At 54.1% G+C, this 21,843-nt stretch overlaps 1 protein-coding gene across 1 annotated transcript in view; it reads left to right on the plus strand.

Moving 5' to 3' along the window:
* Nucleotides 1-15,639, plus strand: part of FBLN1 (fibulin 1) — an 80,518-nt gene extending 64,879 nt beyond the window's left edge. The window contains exon 17 of the mRNA XM_061418850.1: nucleotides 14,842-15,639. Coding sequence (XP_061274834.1) covers nucleotides 14,842-14,981 — 140 coding nt within the window. The 3' untranslated portion in view covers nucleotides 14,982-15,639. The remainder of the gene's footprint in view (nucleotides 1-14,841) is intronic.
* The last annotated feature ends 6,204 nt before the right edge of the window (nucleotides 15,640-21,843 follow it).

Consider the following 21,843-nt stretch of genomic DNA (forward strand, 5'->3'; position numbering starts at 1 on the left):
GAAAAAAAAACGAAGAGCATCAGTGTCAGTTGGCAAGCAGGTGTGCTGGACGTCCAGTCTGTTCTGGGTTGTTCCCTGGGCTCCTCATCCGCCCCTGGGTCCCCTGAGGAACAGAGGTGCTCCTATCTTCAGCTCCTGCCTGGATACCATGGCAACCAGTCATGCTCCCAATAAAGTCTGAATGAATGGAGATGGTCCAGCTCACCTTGTAAGGCTTCCCAGTGGTAAAGAATCCGCCTGCTAATGCAGGAGATGCAGAAGACATGGGTTCGATTCCTGGGTCGGGAAGATCCCCCTGGAGGAGGAAATTGCAACCCACTCCAGGATTCTTGCCTGGAGAATCCCACGGACAGAGGAGTCTGGTGGGCTGCAGGCCATGGGGTCACAGGAGAGTGGGACACGACTGAGTGACTGAGCACATACGCATGGACATGGGTTAGGTTGAGGACGGATATTCCCTAATTGTGGACACCATTCTTGTCATTTGATGAAATGATAAGGAAGCTCCTAGCACCACGTGGCATGTAGTAGGTGCAGTCAGTATTCGTGGAACCCAAACCTTTTCCCACAGCCCACGTTGTCTGTGCCAAAGCCTCTAAATTTGGCCCATAGGTCACCACCCTAATAACAATATCCTCACTCCCCGTCCTCAAGTGAACCAGAAGCTTTTACATTTTGAAAGAGCATTCTAAGTTTTTTTTGGGAGCATACAAGGACTGTTACTGTATTTCACTTTGGAAAAATATCAATGGCTGGGGTGGCCCTTTTAGGGCAAAACACCCTGAAGCCTCTGCTTCCACAGTTGGAGCACTGAGCTTGGGGTCAGATGTCCCAGCATGGTTCTTGCTTGGCTGTCTGCTTCTAGCTGTGTGACCTCCGGCAGGTCTCACAACCTCTCAGAGCCTCGGTTTTCTTCTCGGTGAGATTGCCGTAGTAATGCTTGCCTTGCCAGGGTATAAGCACCAGAAGGAGTTGTATGTATTGTAACATAGCTGGGTAGGTTGTTAGGGGATAAATGAGCCACTATGCGGAGGCCGTTTGGGGCTAGAGAGCTGGTGAAGTCTCGGAGCACCCTGAAAGGACAGGAGAACAGCCGTGGGGTCACATGGGATGCTCCTGGGACTGCTCACCCCAAAGTGGCTCCAGTTACCTGGGAGCTGTGTCATAGGCACCCTTCGTGGCCGGGGCTGATGAGTCAGGCTGGAAGCAGAATGGTGGAGGCCATGCCTCCTGAGTTCTGTCATCCTTGAATTGTTTATTCAACAGGAACCTCCTGGATTCCTACTCCATGCCTAACCCTGTGCTGGGTCCTGGGGGACAAGTTTACACCCAAGCCACAAATCCTGCTCCCAAGAAGTTGCCTCCTGGCTTCCCTAGCATCCTGCCATCTGAGTTCCTACAGTTTATTTTTCAGCAGCAGGTTTTGTCTCTGTTAATGTCTCAGCGAGAGAGACAAGTAATAATGTGGCAAGGCTGCAGTGTACATTGACTATTTTCTGCACTTTACAATCCTGGGGGGTACCATTCACAGCCTCTTCTACGTGCAGTGCACAGCTTAGTCAGCTGTACACAGCAGCCCCAGGACAAGAGCTTGTGAGTAAAGACAGCTGTACCTCAGCCCCTGGCCAGGGGAAGCCTCATGCAAAGCAAAGAGCTTGCCTGCCCAGCCGTCTGCCTTCAAGTCACTCTCGGGCATTCCAGGCTGCAGGGTTCAGATGGCCTCTTTGGAATCTTTACCTCGTAAGGGGTTAAACACACGCTGCTGACCCGTCCGGGAGCCTGATTCGGAAAGCTTGGCCCAGGATCAGTACACATTACGGATGAGATTCAGAAATTCCGCCTAGAAACAGCAGCGCGGCCGTCTCTGCGGGTGATGAGTGATCGGCCCTGTCCTGCTTTCACGGCAAATCCCGGGATTAGGTGCTTTCTCTTCTCCGGGAGGCACAGCCCCCACCCCGCCCGCTGGGGCCACACCCTGGCTGGCAGCCAAGTCGTTTCCCAGGGGATGCAAAGGGGCGGGCCTCGGCCGACCTCACCTGGAGGCTGGCAGGCCTCGGAGGGCAGGGGGGCGCAGAGGGCAGGCGCGCCCTCTCGGAGGCCTGAGACGGGCGTGAGAGTGATGGACACCAGCGCCTTTTGTGCTGACTGTACCGGGGCCTCACGGAGCAGCGATGGGCCAGAGGCGTTGGGCCCGGAGCCATCGTGACTCATAGAGAAACAGCTATTCCTGCTGCAAAGGCCTTTGAGGAGGGGGCCCGACACCCAGTTTCACAGAAGCAGAAACTCTCAGAGGCCACCTCCAGGCTGGCACGGGACTCTTAGGGCTCAGAGGGGTCCTCTGCTTCCGTGGGCCTCACTGGACACCTCTCTGCTCCTGCGCATGGACCCGTGCATCACGTGGGCTGCTTCTCACACCTGCTGGCCCCCTGCCCCCCACCCCCGACGTCGTCTCCCAGCCACGAGGTCCACTGGCCTGGCCGGAGCCTCCCTCCTCTCTCAGCAGGGTGCTTCCACATGGTGGTGAAAGGTGCTCCAGCCACGAGGCTCCGGAAGCCGGGGGCCCTCTGCTCCCCTCCTCCCGCCCCCGCAGCCGGTTGCTAACGGGTCTGCCAGGTTTTAACCCCACCTTTCACGTCCAGTCCTGCCGCCCGGCTGGAGACGTCTTCAGCCTCAGCCTCCTCCCCTGCTCCGCAGCATCCAGCATTCTTCCCTCCCCCTTCCCTCCACTCTGCTCCAGACACACCAGCCCACACCCCAGACCCCAGCCATTTCATGGCCTCTCTCGTCTCCTGGACTTGAGCTATGGCATTCACCTCCTTCTCCTCTTGGTTAAGCTCCTATTCATCCCTCAGAGCCCAAGACAGCCGTCACCTCCTCTCACACGCCCTCCATGCCCCACCCCCCACAGGCAGAGTGGGTGGCTTGCTGCTTTGTGCTCCCAAAGCCCCAGGGCCGAGCTTCTTAGAGGACTCTGGTCTTCATTCTTCTAGCAAATAATGTGTGTGTCCCAAGGGAGCAGGCTCTGCTCTAGGGATGCATCAGCCACCAAGAGAGACAGATGTGAATCCTAGCCATGCACATGTTTTCTTCCGGGGTTAGGAGCAGCCAGGAGACAAGTATAACATCCGCATTGTCAGGCAGTATGAGTGCTGTGCAGAGGGCGGGGGAGGAGAGGGGAGCGGGCAGCCACTGTGCATCTGGTGGTGGGAGACATTCGTCTAAGGACCCGGGGAGCTGAGGAGATGAGCTGTGCGGAGATCTGGAAGGGGAGCTCCAGGCAGTGGGGATGGCAGGTGCAAAGGCCCTGAGGCAGAGGCAAGCCTGGCATGTTTGAATTGCATGGGCCCATGAGGCAGGGTCTTGAGGCCACCACAATGGCTTGGGCTTTACTGCCAAGTGAGGTGGGAGCCATAGGAAGGTTTTGGGTTGAGGTGGGAGACGATCCCTCTGGGCGCCTGGGTGAGCCTGGGGATCTAGTTTCATGACTAGGGATCAAACCCGGGCCCCCTGCTTTGGAAGTGCAGAGTCTTAGCCTCTGGATATTGTGGCTTGCTCTGTGGGCTTCCCTCATAGCTCAGCTGGTAAAGAATCCGCCTGCAATGCAGCAGACCCCGGTTTGATTCCTGGGTCGGGAAGATCCATTGGAGAAGGGATAGGCTCCCCACTCCAGTATTCTTGGGTTTCCCTTGTGGCTCAGCTGGTAAAGAATCTGCAATGCGAGAAACCTGGGTTCGATCCCTGGGTTGGGAAGATCCCCTGGAGAAGGGAAAGGCTACCCACTCCAGTATTCTGACCTGGTAAAGTCCATGGGGTCGCAAAGAGTCGAACATAACTGAGTGACTTTCACTTTCTTGCAAAACCTTTCAAAAGACCTGTGATCCAGGCTGGAGGTGACCGTGGCTTTGACCATGTGGCCCTGGCAGGAAGGGTGGGCAGCAGACAGATTCCGGATACATCAGGGGGTGGTGCCAAGTTTTGCTGACGAGTCGGGTGTGAGACAAAGATGACTGCGTGGGTCTTGACCTAAAGAACAAGCAGACTGGGGTTGTCAGCAGGTGAGCTGGGGGAAATTGTGACACGGCAGCTCTGGGGAGGTCGCATGTTCCCTTTGGCATTAAGACTGTGGGCCTTGTGGGACACCCTTGGCCACGCAGGGGTAGAGTAAGTCTGGGAGGTGATCGTGGGTAGATGGCGGCTGGTGCCCAGAGACCAGACACGCTCACGGAGGAACTGAGCATCCTCTGTCGTCCCCTTCTCCTCCTGCCCCCAATCCCTCCCAGCATCACAGTCTTTTCCAATGAGTCAACTCTTCGCATGAGGTGGCCAAAGTACTGGAGTTTCAGCTTTAGCATCATTTCTTCCAAAGAAATCCCAGGGCTGATCTCCTTCAGAATGGACTGGTTGGATCTCCTTGCAGTCCAAGTGACTCTCAAGAGTCTTCTCCAACACCACAGTTCAAAAGTGTCAATTCTTCGGCGCTCAGCCTTCTTCACAGTCCAACTCTCACATCCATACATGACCACAGGAAAAACCATAGCCTTAACTAGATGAACCTTTGTTGGCAAAGTAATGTCTCTGCTTTTGAATATGCTATCTAGGTTGGTCATAACTTTCCTTCCAAGGTGTAAGCGTCTTTTAATTTCATGGCTGCAGTCACCATCTGCAGTGATTTTGGACCCCCCAAAAAAATAAAGTCTGACACTGTTTCCACTGGTTCCCCATCTATTTCCCATGAACTGATGGGACCAGATGCCATGATCTTCGTTTTCTGAATGTTGAGCTTTAAGCCAACTTTTTCACTCTCCACTTTCACTTTCATCAAGAGGCTTTTGAGTTCCTCTTCACTTTCTGCCGTAAGGGTGGTGTCATCTGCATATCTGAGGTTACTGATATTTCTCCCGGCAATCTTGATTCCAGCTTGTGTTTCTTCCAGTCCAGCGTTTCTCATAATGTACTCTGCATATAAGTTAAATAAGCAGGGTGACAATATACAGCCTTGACATACTCCTTTTCCTATTTGGAACCATGAGGACAAAGGATTCACCACTGGGTTCAGTATCGCCCCAGCTGATGGCGACCTTGACCAGGCCATTCTCAGTGGAGTGGGGTCAAGGGGAGACACGTCAGGGTGGGAGCCCTGGAGGCATCACAGGGGGACTCCTTCCAGAAGGTCTGCTGTGCGTGCGAACGGAGAAATGCTGGTGCCAGTTGCGGGGGAGGGGGGCGGTGTGGTCACGGCATTGTGAGTTTTTTTTTAATATTTATTTATTTAATTTGGCTGCACTGGGTCTTAGGTGCATCATGTGAGCACTAGTGAGCATGTGGGATGTAGTTCCTGACCAGGGATTGAACCTGGGCCCCCTGCGTTGGGAGCGCAGACTCTTAGCCACTGGACCACCAGGGAAGTCCCCATTGTGTGTTTTGCTTGGCTTCCTCTTCCACCGGTTGTACATTTCTGGAGGCAAGAGCCTACGAGGGCTCATCTGTGCCATGCCCCCCGTCACCCTATGTGTCTCTCTTTCTTGCACACCCCTGCGTGCACACGTGTGCGCACACAGCATGCCCACTAGGAGGTGCCCAGGCCCGGTGCCCAGCAGGCTGCAGGGTCACGCTTGCCTGCTCACGCACAGAGTCACCAGGGGGTTAAATGAGCCCAGAGCGGGCTCTCGGCATCTCACGAGTTCTCCTGCGGATTGGCCGTGTCCAGAATGATTTGTGATGCTCTTACCGCTGCTGTTACGCACCTTCTGAAAAGCCTTTGAGATCACCGGCACGTTAATAAATTATTCTTTTTTTTTTTTTAAGAAAATGAAGTGTTTTTAGCCAAACAGCTGCAGAGGCATGTTGTGTGAAATTAGGGGGGGAAAAAGGAGTCTGATGATGATACGGATCTTCCGATGGCCTCACCTGACAACCGTAACTACACAGATGATCCAGACACCCACCATCAGCCACTGTCACCACGCACTTCCCGCGGCCTCAGAGCCGGGTGTTCCCAGACGGAGCGTCCCGTCTGTGCTCGTGGCTGAGAACTCCGAGTGCCGGGTCCTCGACGGTCACAGTCGTCTCAACAGCAAAGGGCACTGCTGTGTGCTGGGCACTCCCAGCATGTAGGCCACACGTCCTGTGTCCCTTGGGTTTCCCCGATGGCTCAGTAGTCAAGAATCCCCCTGCCAATGCAGGAGACAAGGGTTCAATCCGTGGGTAGGGAAGATCCTCTGGAGGAGGAACCCACTCCATGTGTGCAACCCACTCCAGTATTCTTGCCTGGGGAATCCCCATGGACAGAGGAGTCTGGTGGGCTGCAGTTCATGGGGTCGCACAGTGTCGGACATGACTGAGCGATTGAACGACAGCTGTGTCACTTATCCCTGAGGGAGATGGCCCCATTCTCCAGGTGAGGACACTTGAGGCTCAGAGGGGCTTCCAGGCTCGGGGGGCATGACTGAGGCCTGCACACAGCCTGGTGGGGCTGGATGTCGGGTTTCTGCTGCCACGACCATCCTGTGTGACCTTGAACCAGGCAGAGTCCTCCTCTTTGAGGTCTGTCCCAGCCCTGAGATTTCTCATCTGGGGGCACCTGGAGACATGCAAGGGGGCTGATGAGTTTGGGTCTAGCGATGGGGAAGGGGCCCCAGCAGGAAGTGAGTGGGGCTGATCCAGGTGGGAGGACTTGCAGAGAAAGAGGGGAGGACTCTCGCCCTTCCCATTACCGTTGCATCCTGGGCCAGCCTGGTAAAAGCAGGTGCATCAGACGGCAAATCCCTTCTGGAAAACTGCCCAGGCTGTCTCTCCCTCCGGTGAGGCCAGGCGGCTTGGTGGAAGGGCAGTGGCCCAGGGTCTGGCTTCGGGGGCAGGTTTGCTGTTTCTGGTTCAGAACTCATTTCACCCCCAGACCCCCGTTGCTCCTCCTGGAACCATGAGGCCCCAGCGTGTGTGGCTGAGCTGTTGGGGGAGGAGATGGTGGACGGGGGTGTCTTCATACCCACCATGTGCCCCTGGAAATGCTGGTTCCTGCATCCAGGAAGGAGCCTGGAAGGCTTCGTGTGGAGCTGACGTTTCTTTTCCTCTTTCTGCCCGAGGGAGAGGCGGGCCGCCGGGGGTTGGCTCCGGTTCCCTGCTGCTTCCCCACGTACACCCTCAGGTTTGGTTGTGAGAGACCTGGGAGGAAGTGTGTTTATGAGAGCCGAGAAGTCGGGAGGATGGTTCTGCTGAGGCCGACTTTAAATCTGCGACTGAGACCCCTGTCCTCCACCTTCCAAGCTCTTACTGGGTGTTTTTCAGGCAAGAACAGAAGACAGGGATTGGGGAGCTCCGTTCCTTCACCGCCCATGACCGATATGATTGCCCTGTAGTTCCTCTCTGCCGTTTTTGCCCTGTATGGATGACTCAGCCAAGGGCAGTACATTCTGGAAGTTTCCTCCACACCACATCAGGGCAGGTGCGGTCAGGTGGAGAGAACTAAGCTCAGGGTCTGTCCCGTCTGGGTGGCGCTGTGCCCTGAGAGCCCTGTGATCAGGGACGTTAGCCCACAGAGCCCCGAGCTCCTCCCCGGTGGGAGGGAGGTGATGGTCCTTCCCCGCCGAGGAGTGTGGGGACCACGGGAGGGAACAGTGGACGCGGGGGCCCGTCCGTTCCCATCTCCTCCCCCGCTGTGGACCTCCTTCCCGGCCCATCACCACTATAGCTTTGGACGTTAGACATACAGACCGTATTTCTTCCTGTTCGTGTGTTTTCCTCTTTGCCTTCGGTCTGTGCTGCTCATCCTGGCCTGGAGTTATCCCTGTTGAGGAAAATGTCCTGAGATCCGGGTGATGGTTTGCTTTTTCCCCAGTCTCCCGCTGTGTTAGTGTTTGGTGAAACCACGTGGGTCTCCTCTGAGCGCCAAGGTTCTCGGTCCTGGCACCTTGTCCAAACAGGCCGACTCGTCACCTCTCCCGGGTTCAGTGTGGCAGCCGCCGGGGCCAGACAGGGAGGCCTGGTTCTCACCTGTTGCCTTTCTGCTTCCACATGGGCCACACCCGAAAACCCAGCGACCTCTGGCTATCATCCGTTCCTTCCCACCAGTTTTGTTTCTCCGGGTGATAACTTTCAACTTCATGAACTGTGCTTCCTGCTTCGGTCTCTAGTTCACGCGTTCATTTAGCGATTCACTTACTGCGGGCCTCCTATGTGGCAGGTCTGTAGTAGGACCAAGGACCTACTATGTTCCAAGAACCAGAGATAGGAGAGTGACCAGGACAACCTCCCTGGTGGTGCAGCGGATAAGAGTCTGCCTGCCAGTGCAGGGGACGCGGGTTTGATCCCTGGTCCTGGAAGGCCCCACAGGCCGCAGAGCAGCTAAGCCTATGTGCCCACAGCTACTGAAGCCCTTGCACCCTGACCCTGTGCTTTGCAGCAAGAGAGGCCGCTGCAAGGAAGAGTAGCCCCTGCTCGCCGCAACTAGAGAAATCCTGCTTGCAGCAATGAAGGCCCAGTGCAACTAAACATTAATTAATTAAATTTTAAAAAGATTGACCGGAAAAGAAAGTCTGTGCCCTTGACCTCTGGCCTCATATGGCAGTGGGGAGACCCTGACAACCGAGAAGACCAATGACTCCGTACCCTGATTTCAGGTAGCAACCACGTCTTATTCTCATCTGATGCTGACTTTCTTCCCTCTGCCTTTATTTCAACTTGAAGCTCTGTCTTTTGAAAAGCACAGTTCATTTCCACTGGCGTGAGGTACCATGCCGTCTCTGGATGGATCATCATTTTTGCTAAGATGCTCTTCAACAGCCCTGTTCACGCCATTACACTTGGTCTGTTAGAATCGCAGGACTTCTGAGTCGGAGGCTGAACTTCAGAAAGACGGTGTCTCGTACAAGGTCACAGGGCTGCTCGGTGAGGACGCAGCAGAGCAATGCCAGGCTGTGATTCCAGGTCTCCGCAGACCAGTGTCTCGTGCAGAGGCCCTCATGGATGATCCTCCTCCTTTCAGACAACCTGTGGATGATCAGTTGCGACCCCAGTCAAGCGGCAGAAGCCTGGGGATGGCTGCAGGGGCCTGGAATCCAGACCACAGTCCCCAGGAGGCGATGGAGGTCTCCTGCTGGACACTTGGGCTCTGTGTTCGGGCTCCTGGCACATCGGCTGCAATTTACAAAGCAGAGACGAGACATGAAGGTGAAGTGCCCGAGGGGACCTACATTTTTCAAAGGAAAAAAAAAAAAGACTTAATTATATCTTTCAGAGGCACAGACACGCCGAGGAATACCAGCAGTGTCTGGGACCCGAAGCAGAAATGCCAAAGATGAGGATTTGGAAGATTAACACAGTTGAACTCGGCATCATGGCCTTTTTTTTTTTTTTCCTGGGGCTCTTGAAAGTTAGGGAGGTAAACACCCCAGCAGGGAAGATGGACAAGGCAGGCATGCTGGAAAGAGCCTTTCCCTCTCTCCTGCATTTTGCTGCAGGAATGGTCTTTCCACATAAAGCTGCTCCCGCTCAGAGCCTTCAGTGGCCCCTTCCCTTCAGGACAAAGGTTTGAGGGGCCCTCAGGGAGTAGGGTCCCTCTTCCCTCCCCTCGCTCCTTCTTCTCTTTTCTCTGTCTTCCTCTGCCTTCATCCCACGGGATAATTGTGACGGTGCTCCCACTGTGTCCCGCCCCGGGCCCTGCGCTGCGGACAGTGGACAGAGATGAACGTGATGTAGACCCTGTGTCTGCAGGGGGAGTCGACTGTGAGGGTTCCCTCGAGGGAGACCAGGTACCAGGTGACGCAGAGTGGGGCTGGCAAGGCTTCATGAGAGAGGACGCAGGCGGTCTCGCTGGTCCCCAGCGCCTGGCACAGAGTGGATGCCAGCCACACATCTGTAGAAGCAAGTGACGGATGCAGCTGGACCCCTGGTGGAGGTTCAGTTTCTAATGTCTGTGATGCCACATTTGGGCAGCAAGGGTTTGTCTAGTTCCCTCTCTTGTTTCCCTGCACCCAGAAGGTTGATGGTGGTTCTGAAAGAACAGTTGTCTAGAATCGGTGGCGGTGAGGAGGCCAGGAGACTACTGCTCTGGGTTCCAGTCCTGTGAGCCTGACAAGGTGTGAGGTCCCTGAGGAAGCCCTTTACCACCTCCTTACCCTCCTCTGTCTGTCTTTCCCCAGGATTAACTCTGTTCCCAGAACTGACTGAAACCTTCACACTTGGGGCCTTTGCACAGGTCCTGCCTACCTTGGGCCTCCCTGGTGGCTCAGATGATAAAGAATCTGCCTGCAGTGTGGAATACCTGGGTTCGATCCCTTGGTTGGGAAGATCCCCTGGGGAAGGAAATGGCAACCCACTCCAGTATTCTCACTCCATGAGAATTCCACGGACAGAGGAGCCTGGCTGCAGTCCGTGGGGGTCGCAAAGAGTCGGACACGACTGAGCTCCTGACACCTTCACTCTACTTACCTCGTTGGCTCCTACTTGGTCATTTTTATTTTAAACTCATTTATTTTTTGGCTGCGCTGAGCTTCTCACTGCTGTGGCTTCTCTTGTGGAGCACAGGCTGTAGGCACTAGGGCCACAGTATCTGTGGCACATGCTCCATGGCTCCATGGAGCTTACTCGCTCCATGGCATGTGGGATCCTCCCTGACCAGGGATCAAACCAGTGTCTCTTGGATTGTGAGGCAGATTCTAAACACTGGACCACCAGGGAAGCCCCCGGCTTCGTATTTAAAATCCAATTTGAAGTCAGCTCCTCTGTAGAATCTTCCTTAAACTTCCCTCGTGCAGAATGGCCTCTACTGGATGGATGGATGGATGACGGGTGAATGGATGTGTAGGTGAATGGATGGATGATGGATGGTGGGTGGATGGATGGATGATTGGATGGGTGGGTGGATGGATGGGTGGGAAAGCTGTGAAGAAAGAAGTGATATCAGGAGAAAGTCTAGGTTCAGTGAAGGTGACCAGGAGGTGGATCTCAAGCTTGAACTAACCTGGGAATGAAGGGAGCGTATTCACTGAAATCAGAGCCCCCAGGAAGTGTGGCTAGGCTGAAGAAGTGGTCAGATCCACAGAGTGGGTGTGGCCTGGGATGTGGACCCCAGGTCACAGGAGAAGGCCAGGGCGGCTGACCCCCTGCTCACCTGCTGTGTCACTCCCACAATGCCTTGTTTAACCCTTGCAGATCCCTGTGTCTTCCACCTCAGTCGTTCTCTTGTTAAATGCAAAGATCCTGAGACAATCCAGGCCCTGAGTGTGACCTACATCTGAAGTTCAGCCTTCTGCTCCCTCTTCCCCTTCTCAACGCCCTTCTTCTCTAAAGCAGCTCTTAGCTTCCTTTAGTGTTCTGTTTGGCCTCTTAGCTGTTTACAGTTGGAACACTTAGCCAACAGCGTGACGTTCTGGTCTTTAGGCATCATAGAAACTAAACCTCATGAAGTGCCCTAACAGTACATATTGAGATTTAAATATATTTTCTATACATCCAGAGCTTTCCTTTCTCGTCAATGTTTAAGGCAGTCTAATAAAAATGTCCAGCATTTGCTCTGTTTTTCAATCATGGAGGAATCCGGTCCTACTCGCACTGAAATTCATATCACACTGGAATGCTGTGGCGCTTTATGGGATCCAGCGCTTATTTCTGAGGGGGAAGCAGCACATGGCCTTGGGATGGTTTTGTTTCTGACTCTGAAGATGGCCGTTTAATCCCTGTTTCACAGAGGAGGAAGTGGGGACTCAAAATTTCAGTAACCAACCTGGAATCATGCTTCTGACTGAGGTCAGCTGGACTCAAACCTTGTGTCCTGAAAGGGCTTCTCTTGTGGCTTAGACAGTAAAGACTCTGCCTGCGATGCAGGAGACCCAGGTTCAATCCCTGGTCGAGAAGATCCAGTGGAGAAGGGAATGGCTACTCACTGCAGTATTCTTGCCTGGAGAAATCCATGGACAGAGGAACCTGGCAGGCTACAGTCCATGGGGTCGCAAAGAGTCAGACACGATTGAGCAACTAACAACAACAACAATATATACTTTGTATTTATAATAATTAAACTATATATATATATTTATATGTGTGTGTGCTGTGTGTGTGCTAAGTCACTTCAGTCATGTCTGAAGTGACTTACACTCTTTGCAACTGTATGGACTGCAGCCCACCAGGCTCCTCTGTCCATGGGATTCTCCAGGCAAGAATACTGGAGTGGGCTGCCATGCCCTCCTCCAGAGCATCTTCCCAACCCAGGGACTGAACCCACGTCTTTTTGCGTCTCCTGCATTGGCAGGTGGGTTCCTTACTGCTTGCTTCACCTGGGAGGCCCATGTATTTGTATATCATATATTAATTATATGATATTGAAAGGGCTACAGTCCATAGGGTCGCAAAGAGTCGGACACGATTGAAGCACCTTAGCGTGCGTGCACACACACACACAAAGTATCATGATAATATACAGAAATAAATACGTGTCTGATCATAGCTTGCGGAAGTGTTCTCTCCACCTCGTTGCTCTCTGTCCTAAACTAGCTCTCAGGCTCACTGAGCCTCTCACCTCTTTCCTTCAAGCCCCCTGAGCCCTCTGAGCACTGCCCCAGGGATGCGTGCAGGGGACCGAGGCCACTGAGGCTGGTGGCGCCGGTGGCGGTCTCCGGCCTGGGGAGAGGAGACGGTCACGCTGGTGAGGGCTGAGGGACTGGAGAGTCTGGGGCCGTGCTTGCCACAGGGGCCATGGGCACACCGAGAGTGGCGACAAGCCCCCGTCTTTAGCCGGGAGCTGATGATGCTCCTGGGCGTTCAGACAGGACAGAACTGGGATGTCATCACCAGGCAGGGGCAGAGAAAGGGTGCTGACAGCCCACCGAAGCTTCTGCTTATCTTTCCATCAGAGCTAGAGCCCTTGTTTGCTTAGAATAGCCTGGAATTCCACCCTACTGCTGGGCTCTTCACCTTTGAAACACAAGCCCAGGGAGTGAAAGGGGGGATGGCCTGCCCAAATCCCCTTCCTGACCATGAACTTGGTGGTCCTGACCGAGAACCAGCCACGGGTGCAAAAGGCCTTGGGCCCCTTTAGACTCCCCAGAGCCTTCGCTGATCTCAGCGTGGGTGTGAAGGGCCACGCTGGGTGCACATTTCCCAAGTCAGCGGCAGGGCTGTTTGTACAAACCAGCCTGCAGTCAGCAGTTGGACGCAGCAAACACTCTGCATTCTGGCTGGTTCTCAGGCTCCAGGGTGTTGTTTGTAGACAGCCCTGCAGTGATGGGTGGTTCTTGACCCCGCCTTCAGTGACATCACGTTGGGCTTGGAAATTGTCATATGGCACGACCAGACGACCGGCTGCTCCAGCACACCCCTGTGCCATACGGCTTTGGGCAAGTCCTAATATCAGAGCGGGGGCGATGGAAGAGGGTCCCTCCTAAATGTCAACAGCTGTAGGGGTGGCACCTGCTCTGTGCCAGGCACGGGGATCTGCAGGAAGAGAGGCACTTTCTCCAGGAAGCCTTTCCTGACTCCCCCGCCTCCCTCACCTCCATCCTCACCCCCGCTGGACAGCGTGTGGACTTCTGTCAGAGCACGGCACTCACCTAGGTCCCCACTGACTTTGAAACCAGGGTTCTGTTTGTTTTCTTGGCATCACCATGAACGGTGCCTGGTACCTGTTGAGGAGTGCATGAACGCGTGCAGAAGTGAGGCAGTGAGCCCACCCGTCCGGCAGGGAGGTGGCCCTGCACCCCTGGAGCTCACACCATGGTGGACGCCGAGCTGGGGGGCGGGTCGGGTCGGGATCAGTCAGTGCAAAGCACAGGCTCACGTGGCATCATCTGCTCACTGTGGAATCTGAGGTCCCGAGAGGGTGGTGGGCTGTCCACATCTAGCCAGGAGGAGAGCATCTGGTCCCCGAGTGCAGGGGCATTCTCTCCGTGAGATGCTGGGTGCCCTGCGTGGGCAGGCAGCGACGTCAGGGTCCGGCCTGGAGACATGGAACTTGCGGGGACAGGACACTTGGGGTTGTTCCTCCTCCACTGCGACTGAGCTGAACTTATCTGCCCTTCCCTCTGAGCCCTGTCTGGGGAGGCCACCATCATGGCCTTTGCCGGGTCCCTGCTGTGGTCCAGGCAGACCTCCCTGCCACCCCCCAGGAGCTTTACATGGCAGGCTTCTGCTTCCCCGGACAGACACCTGTCTCCCCCGTGCCGTCTGTCCTTCTGATTGCCCTGACCCGTCTCTGCTGCTCGAGCTGGACTCGAGCTGCCTCTTGCTCACCATGAACACTGGGCAAGGGTTCAGGTGTCACCCTTCAAAAAAGAGGTGTGGAGAAAGAAGGACCCAGGAGTGTGTCCCATAGGGAACTAGGACTTCTCTGCTCAGATAAAAGGTTTCCAGGCCCCCAGGACAGTCCTCAACGTGAGAGACTGGGGGAAGAGGCTCACACATGCTTTGTTTCCTCCCATGGGTCACAAGTGGGCACAGTGGGTTAGGAGAGACTGGGACGGGTGTCTTCTGGGCATCTGCTCCATGCCAGGCCCTTTATCTAGACTCTTAGTTCTTGGTTGGATAGACGGTGGTAGAGGAGGAAAGCAGGCTCACAGAAGAGGAGCTGGCAGGACTAAGGCAAGGACTCCAAAGCCCATGCGCACAGACTCACAGGGCGAGCTGCTCACAGCGGACGGGCTGCAGAGAGCCCGCTGTCACTCGTCCCCAGGGATGATGGCAGAGCCCGGGGGTGATCACTTGGAGGGAGATGCAAGCACCTGGCTCAGGCGGGACTTGATGAGGTCTGAGCACTCCTGCAGCTCTGAAAATCCCGGAGGGAAATCGTGTCCCCGGTCTCCACGTTGCTTCGGTCCCTGCTAACTCCCCACACACCTTCTGCTCTCTCCCCAGGCGTCGTGCGCCAGGTGCGGCCCATCGTGGGCCCGTTCCACGCCGTCCTGAAGCTGGAGATGAACTACGTGGTTGGGGGTGTGGTGTCGCACCGGAATGTCGTCAGCGTCCACATCTTCGTCTCTGAGTACTGGTTCTGAGGGGCCGGCTCACAGCGCAGCCAAGTCATTGCCCTGTGACGACGCCCTGTCCCCGTTTGTAGCACCCAGACATATCTCGGTTTTATGTATCTGTTTGTAGTGTTAGGCTGACATGTATTAAGCTGGGCCAGATGAATTAAGTCCATCTGTTGTCTTTTGGTGTTTAAATAATGAGTCCAATGACTTAAGTGTTTGGTTGAAAACCTTGCTTCTCTTCTAACACAAAGGTTAAATTTTGCTCCCTTTTCCCAACTCTGGGCTGGGCGTTGCTAAATGACCAAGAGGGGAAAAAAAAACATTTTTCAAGGGGCAGCTAAGTCCAAATGGCAAGAGAAGACCAGTTCTTGCCCTGATTTTATGAAATTTTGACATTTGGTACTTTTTTTTGCCAATCAAGTTTTGTGTATGAAATTCTAAAGAAGGTTACCAAAGAAGAGCAGGTATGATAACTTCTGCCCAGAAGCAGCAGGCCGCAGTGCCCTGGGGAGCCCTTCAAAGGTCAATTACAATTGTGTGCAAACAGAAGATCCCGGTGAAGCCACAGCCTGCTAGGCTTGTGTGCAGCTCCAGTATGTTCACCAAAGCAGTCACTGGGTTTTCTGCACCCTGCCTCCAACCTGTATCATAGGTGGGAAATTAAACAGCTTTGTGAGCCTCATGATGCTGTGTGCATGGGAATCTTTTAAGAGGGGCGGTCCTGTCTAGCTAAGGGCTTGCAAATATTCCTCAAGACCTTCTCAAAACCCTCCTGCCTCCCAAAGCTCTGGGGTGGGGCCCAGCCTGTATATTGGGAAAGCCTCCAACCCACATCATTTCTGACAGCTTGCCACCCCCTGGTGCCCAGGAAGCATGGCTCGAGCACCCTCCGCGCCCCAGGCTCGGCCCAGCAGGCGCGTCATGGAGCTCTGCTGGTGGTATCCCTTGTGGGCTTTCTGATCCCCTGTAGAAGCTGCCAGGGGGAGATGAGGCTTCTATTTCGTGGGAAGGAGAGACCACCAGATGCACTGAATCCCCCTGCACTCAGCAGCCTGTGCTTCATTTATTCCTCCTGGAAACCCACCCACGTTGGTGCGATTGTGCCTGATTTAGAGACAAGCAAACTGGGCTCAGGGCTTCCCTGGTGGCTCAGCAGTAAAGAATCCACTTGCCAATGCAGGAGACCCAGGCTCAATCCCTGGGTCAGGAAGATCCCCTGGAAAAAGGAGTGGCTACCACTCCAGTACTCTTGCCTGGGAAATCCCATGGACAGAGGAGCCTGGCGGGCTACAATTCATGGGGTCGCAAAACAGTGGGACACGACTTAGTAACTGAACTATAACAACAATTAAACAACAGAATTGGGCTCAGAGAGACCAACTCAACTGCCCAAAGTCACACAGCTTTTTAGAGACAGAGAAGGGATTCAGATTGTTTATCAGATTCCAAACTCCATTCCTCTCTAAAAGCCTGTGTCAGGAGAGACGTGGACAGACTGGATTTATGGGGATCCTGGCACCACCTTCGGCGTGGACAGTGGCCCGAGGGCAGCCTACGCCCCCAGGCCCGCTTGCACCCGCAGGAGTCAGCACCCACGCCCTTGGTCTGCACGTACGTTTCCTCCAAGTCCCGCCCAGGCTTCACCCCGTCTTCTTAGGCATCCCATTCATGCCCCGGGTCATCTCAGCAGTCGGAACCCTGGCACTGGCCACGCTTTCAGCCCCACAGTGGGGTTGCAGTGTGGCCGGTGTCTGGTAACTCGAACATGTCCAACTCTCAAACCTTCGGGAACTCCCAGCCTTTGTGAGGCCACTCATTTGGGGCACTCGTCCACTAAAGCCAGCCAGGCCTGGACCAGCCCGTCACGTCTTGGCGTGAAGGGTAAGAAGCAGTGTAGAGCTGGGCTGTCCTGGAGTCAGGTCCAGGGATGAGGAGGGTGAGGGGACATCTGAGCAGCTCTCGGCGCCTGTGAACTGGGGTCTGGGCAGGGAAGGGGAGGGTGCCTGGAGTCTGATCACAGGAAGGGACACCCCAGGGCAGTTACGGAGGTGGGGGGAATGGAAGGACTACGTGGGTTCTGGTTCCCATCTGCAGCTTTCAGGGCGAGGCTGCAGAAGCCGGAAGTTCTGAGCTCAGGCCCTGGGAGAGGCAGGTTTCCGGGAGACTCTTCCTTCTGAGGACCGGGTGGAGTGGGTGGGAAGACGTGCTGATGGGTCATTCTGGGAAAGGGCCTTCCCCATGCTCCTGATAGAGTTAGGGTGAGAGGTGCCATTGGTGAACAGAGCCAAGCCTCCTCCTGTCGATTGGCTCTCAGGTGAGCACAGGACCCAAGCTGGCCAATCAGATCTTCCTGACGGAGGGCCGCGGGGCACGGGAAAGGGCAGAGGAGAGGTGGTGAGGTCCCCAGCTGTGGGGTAGAAAAGAGGAGGGGGAAAGGGAAGGAAGTCCAGGTCCTGTCTGATTCAGAGAGCCACAAGGGCCGGGTCTGAACTTCACCTTGGCAGGAGCCAGCTGCCAAGCCTCAGTTTCTGCACCTGCAAAGTGGAGCCAGGAACCCCTGCTCAGCTGCCTGGCTTCCCAATGGCAGTGAGGAGCCCGGAGATGATGGGGGCAGAGGGCTTTGCACCCGCGAGGTTCTGTGTGCCTGTAGGAGACCTTAGCATCGAGCGTCCTTAGAGGTAACCATGGCGATGATAACTGTTGCCACGGTCAAGCCACGTGAACGTCCTCCTGAGGCCAGGCGTCTTTTTAGCTCTGCATTTCCTTTCCTTACTCCTTTGCGAGACATTCGGTTATAGACGGCTCTCTATATTACACACGAGCCTAATTTCTCACATTTTATATCAAGCTCCAGGCTGGGCACCTGATGGACAGAAAAGCCTCCCATTATTCTTGCAAAGCAATTCCTGTCAGCACCCAGTATCAGCTGTGTCAGGTTCCAGAAGGTCTCATATCACACTATTCTCCCAGAAGGCTGCATCTGCTTTGAATAAAGGGAGACTACTCCAATGTTCAGAGCAGCGCCGTGGCACGTGGCAGGAGTGCCTGGGTCTCCTGGCGTCCTGGAGGCACCAGGGTGGAATGAGATGGAAGCAGACTCTTGAATGATGTTTGAAGTCTTAAGAGAGAAATAGAACCATTGCAGAGCTTTTGCAATGTGGCCTAGGGGAAGTCTGGTGACAGTCGCCGTGACTTCTTGTAATTACATTACTCTGTTGGAGATCTGTTATGGGCCAGGTAATGGCCTCTGTAATGGTCCCCTGATACACACACACACGCGCGCACGCGCACACTTCACGCTCAATGCCTCTGCCAGGCCAGCTCAGGTCCATCTTCTGCCAAGAGGCCTCCTGCCAGCCTCACCCCCTGGGCTGGTCCCCTGTCCGGTGTTCTTTCTATTCCGCGTGTACCCACAGCTCTGCATGAAAGGCTCTCTTCCCCTAACATACTGGGTCTGTGACTCTCACTTAAAAAAAAACTTACTATATAATTTTTTTAAAATGCACTAGAGCACACAGAAGTGAAGTGAAAGTCGCCCAGTCGTGTCCGACTCTGTGCGACCCCGTGGACTATCCATGGAATTCTCCAGGCCAGAATCCTGGAGTGGGTAGCCTTTCCCTTCTGCAGGGGATCTTCCCAACCCAGGGATCAGAATCAGGTCTCCCGCATTGCAGGTGGATTCTTTACCAGCTGAGCCACCAGGGAAGCCCAGAGTATAGAGAAGAATATATAAAACCTCTCGCCCCCATCACCCAGCTTCAACAGTTACTGACTCTCTGCCCATCTTCTTTTATCTCCCCTGCGCTCCTCGCCCGCACCTGCCAACTCCTCTTATTTTGCAGGAGTATTTTTTAAAGTAAACTTTATTTTTAGAGCAGCTTTAGATTGACAGAAAAATTATGACAGTAGTACAGTTCCTGTATACCCACCCCCCAGTTTCTCCATTTTAATATTTTACTTTCACATGGTACATTTGTTACAATTAATGAACCCACGTTGTTGTTCAGTCGCTCAGTTGTGTCCGACTCTTTGTGACCCCATGGACTGCAGCACTCCAGGCCTCCCTGTCCCACACCATCTCCCAGAGTTTGCCCAAATTCATGTTCATTGCATCGGTGATGCCATCCAGCTATCTCATCCTCCGACGCCCTCTTCTCCTTCTGCCCTCAATCTTTCCCAGCATCAAGGAAAGATAATGAACCCATACTGACACATTGCTGCTGCTGCTGCTGCTAAGTCACTTCAGTCGTGTCCGACTCTGTGCGACCCCATAGATGGCAGCCCACCAGGCTCCCCCGTCCCTGGGATTCTCCAGGCAAGAACACTGGAGTGTTCAACTGGGTTGCCATTGCCTTCTCCAAGGCATGAAAGTGAAAAGTGAAAGTGAAGTCGCTCAGTCGTGTCTGACTCTAGCGACCCCATGGTCTGCAGCCCACCAGGCTCCCCCGTCCCTGGGATTCTCCAGGCAAGAGTACTGGAGTGGGGTGCCATTTCCTTCTATTATTAACTAAAATACATCCTTTCTTCTGGTTTCCTTAGTTCGTGCCCAACACCCATTTACTGTCTCAGGACCCCACCCAGGATCCCATATGCAGTCATCCTGTCTCCTTAGCTCCTCTGGGCTGTGACGGTTTCTCAGACTTGCCTTGTTTTCGATGACCTTGGCAGTGTTGCGGAGGACTGAGCGGAGGTGGGTGGGTAGTAGGATGCCCCTCTGTTAGGTTTCAGATGATGTTTTTCTCAGGATTAGACTGGGTTCATGGGTGTTGGGGGGGCGACCATAGAGGTGAAGTGCTCATCCCATCCCTCACATGTTGGCACGTGTAACATGACCGATCCCTGTGACACTGACCTCGGTTACCTGGCAGAGATGTGCCTCTCAGGCTTTCTCACCGTAAAGTCACCCTCCCCTCATCAGCTCTGGACTCTGGGACGAGCTCACTATGCACAAGTCAGCTTGAAGGACTTACTCTCCAGCATCTTGAGGGCTGAGTGCAGGAAGACTTTCAAGCAAATCCCAGATACCATGTCGCTTCATGTTTCAAAATCTTCGATGCTTTCAAAATATGCATTTCTAAATATAAGGACTTTTTACCACCACACCCATTATACGTCACCATGTTCGCAATGAGTCCTTAATATTTTCTAATAAGTAGCTTATATTTCTAATTCAGCTCAACAAGCATTTAGTAAGATAGGTATAAGGACCCCGGGAGGGATGCAAAGATAAGGAAGATGCAACCCCTGCTCCCTGGGGATGGGGGCAAAATAGAAGGCAATTATTTCCTTAACACGTGTGGCTCAGCTGGTAAAGAATCTGCCTGCAATGCAGGAGACCTGGGTTTGATCCCTGGGTCGGGAAGATCCCCTGGAGAAGGGAACGGCTACCCACTCCAGTGTTCTGGCCTGGAGAATTCCATGAACGCTGTAGTCCATGGGGTTGCAAAGAGTCGGACACGACTGAGCGCCTTTCACTTCACATTTCCTTAGCAGGAGGAGCTTTTCATTTACCGAAGGACTCACTTTGGGGCTGTTTCACAGAACCAGCCTCCGCGTTGTGCGCCTGGTTTACCCAAAAGTAGACTTGTCCCTTTTCATCCTTCAAGTCTCAGCCCAAACACGCCTCCTGGAGTGGAGGCTGCTTTTGGACTCCAACCACCCAGGGCCCAGACTCCCTCCTACAACATGGGATTCTTTCTTTTAACACTTTATTAATTTTTTACAAATGAACAAATTATTTATTTATTTGGCTATACCAGGTCTTAGGTGTAGCACATGGGCTCTTTAATCGCAGCATGTGAATTCTTAGTTGTGACTTGTGGGACCTAGTCCCTGACCAGGGACTGAACCCCAGCCCCTGCATTGGGAGCTCAGAGTCTTAGCCACTGGGCCACTAGTGCGTTTAGTCACTTCAGTCGTGTCTGACTCTCTGCGACCCCATGGACCATGGCCTGACAGGCTCCTCTGTCCATAGGATTCTCCGGGCAAGAATATAGGAGTGGGTTGCCATTTCCTTCTCCAACTGGCCCACTAGGGAAGTCCCAATAACACGTATTTCACACGCACACCCCAAATGGTCCCAGGGCTGCCTCACCTGGGGCTCCAGATGTGGTTACCTGGTTCCGAGCAGGGCTCTGGGCCACTCCTAGGCCAGGTGGTCAGAGCCAGGAACGATAGCCCAGGCAAGAGGAGGAAGGGGAATAGCATGATTGGGAACCCCTGTGCACTGCCCCCAAGGCTGGAAGGAGTAGGGAGGCTGGAGGGCAGGGAGGAGGCTGGGCAAAGGCCAGCCAGAGGGAAGGACAACTCCCCGCCCCCACCCTGACTCTGGTGAATGAAATCAAGTTTAAAGTTAGAAGGTACTGTTTATGTATGTGCAGGCAATTGAACAGCGTCCCCCAAAAGATGTGTTCAAGGCCTAACACCAAGTCCCTGGAAATGTCCCCTTCTTTGGAAACAGAATCTTGGCAGGTGTGACCAAGTTGAGACTCTCAGGATGAGCGCATCCTGGATTTGGGGTGGGCTCTGAATCCAACTACTGGGGACTTCCTTCATGGTCCATTGGTTAAGACTCCACACTTCCACTGCGGGGGGTGTGGGTGCAATTCCTGGTCTGGAACTAAGATCCTAGAGGCATGGTCAAAGATTAAAAAAAAAATCCAGTGACCGACGTCTTATAAAGATAAGAAAGGGAAACTTGACACACAGATGTACAGGAGAAGGCCTGGTGAAAATGGGGGAGGAGATTAGAGGGAAATGTCCCCAGGCCAGAGACTGCTGATGGTGACCAAAGCGGGGAAGAGGAGGCCCCTGGAGACTCCAAAGGGAGCCAGCCCCACCCACACCTGATTTCTGACCACCAGCCTCCACTGTGAGATAATAGACA

This window comes from Bos javanicus, chromosome 5, assembly GCF_032452875.1.
Source record: "Bos javanicus breed banteng chromosome 5, ARS-OSU_banteng_1.0, whole genome shotgun sequence".
In the NCBI taxonomy this organism is placed as follows: domain Eukaryota; kingdom Metazoa; phylum Chordata; class Mammalia; order Artiodactyla; family Bovidae; genus Bos; species Bos javanicus.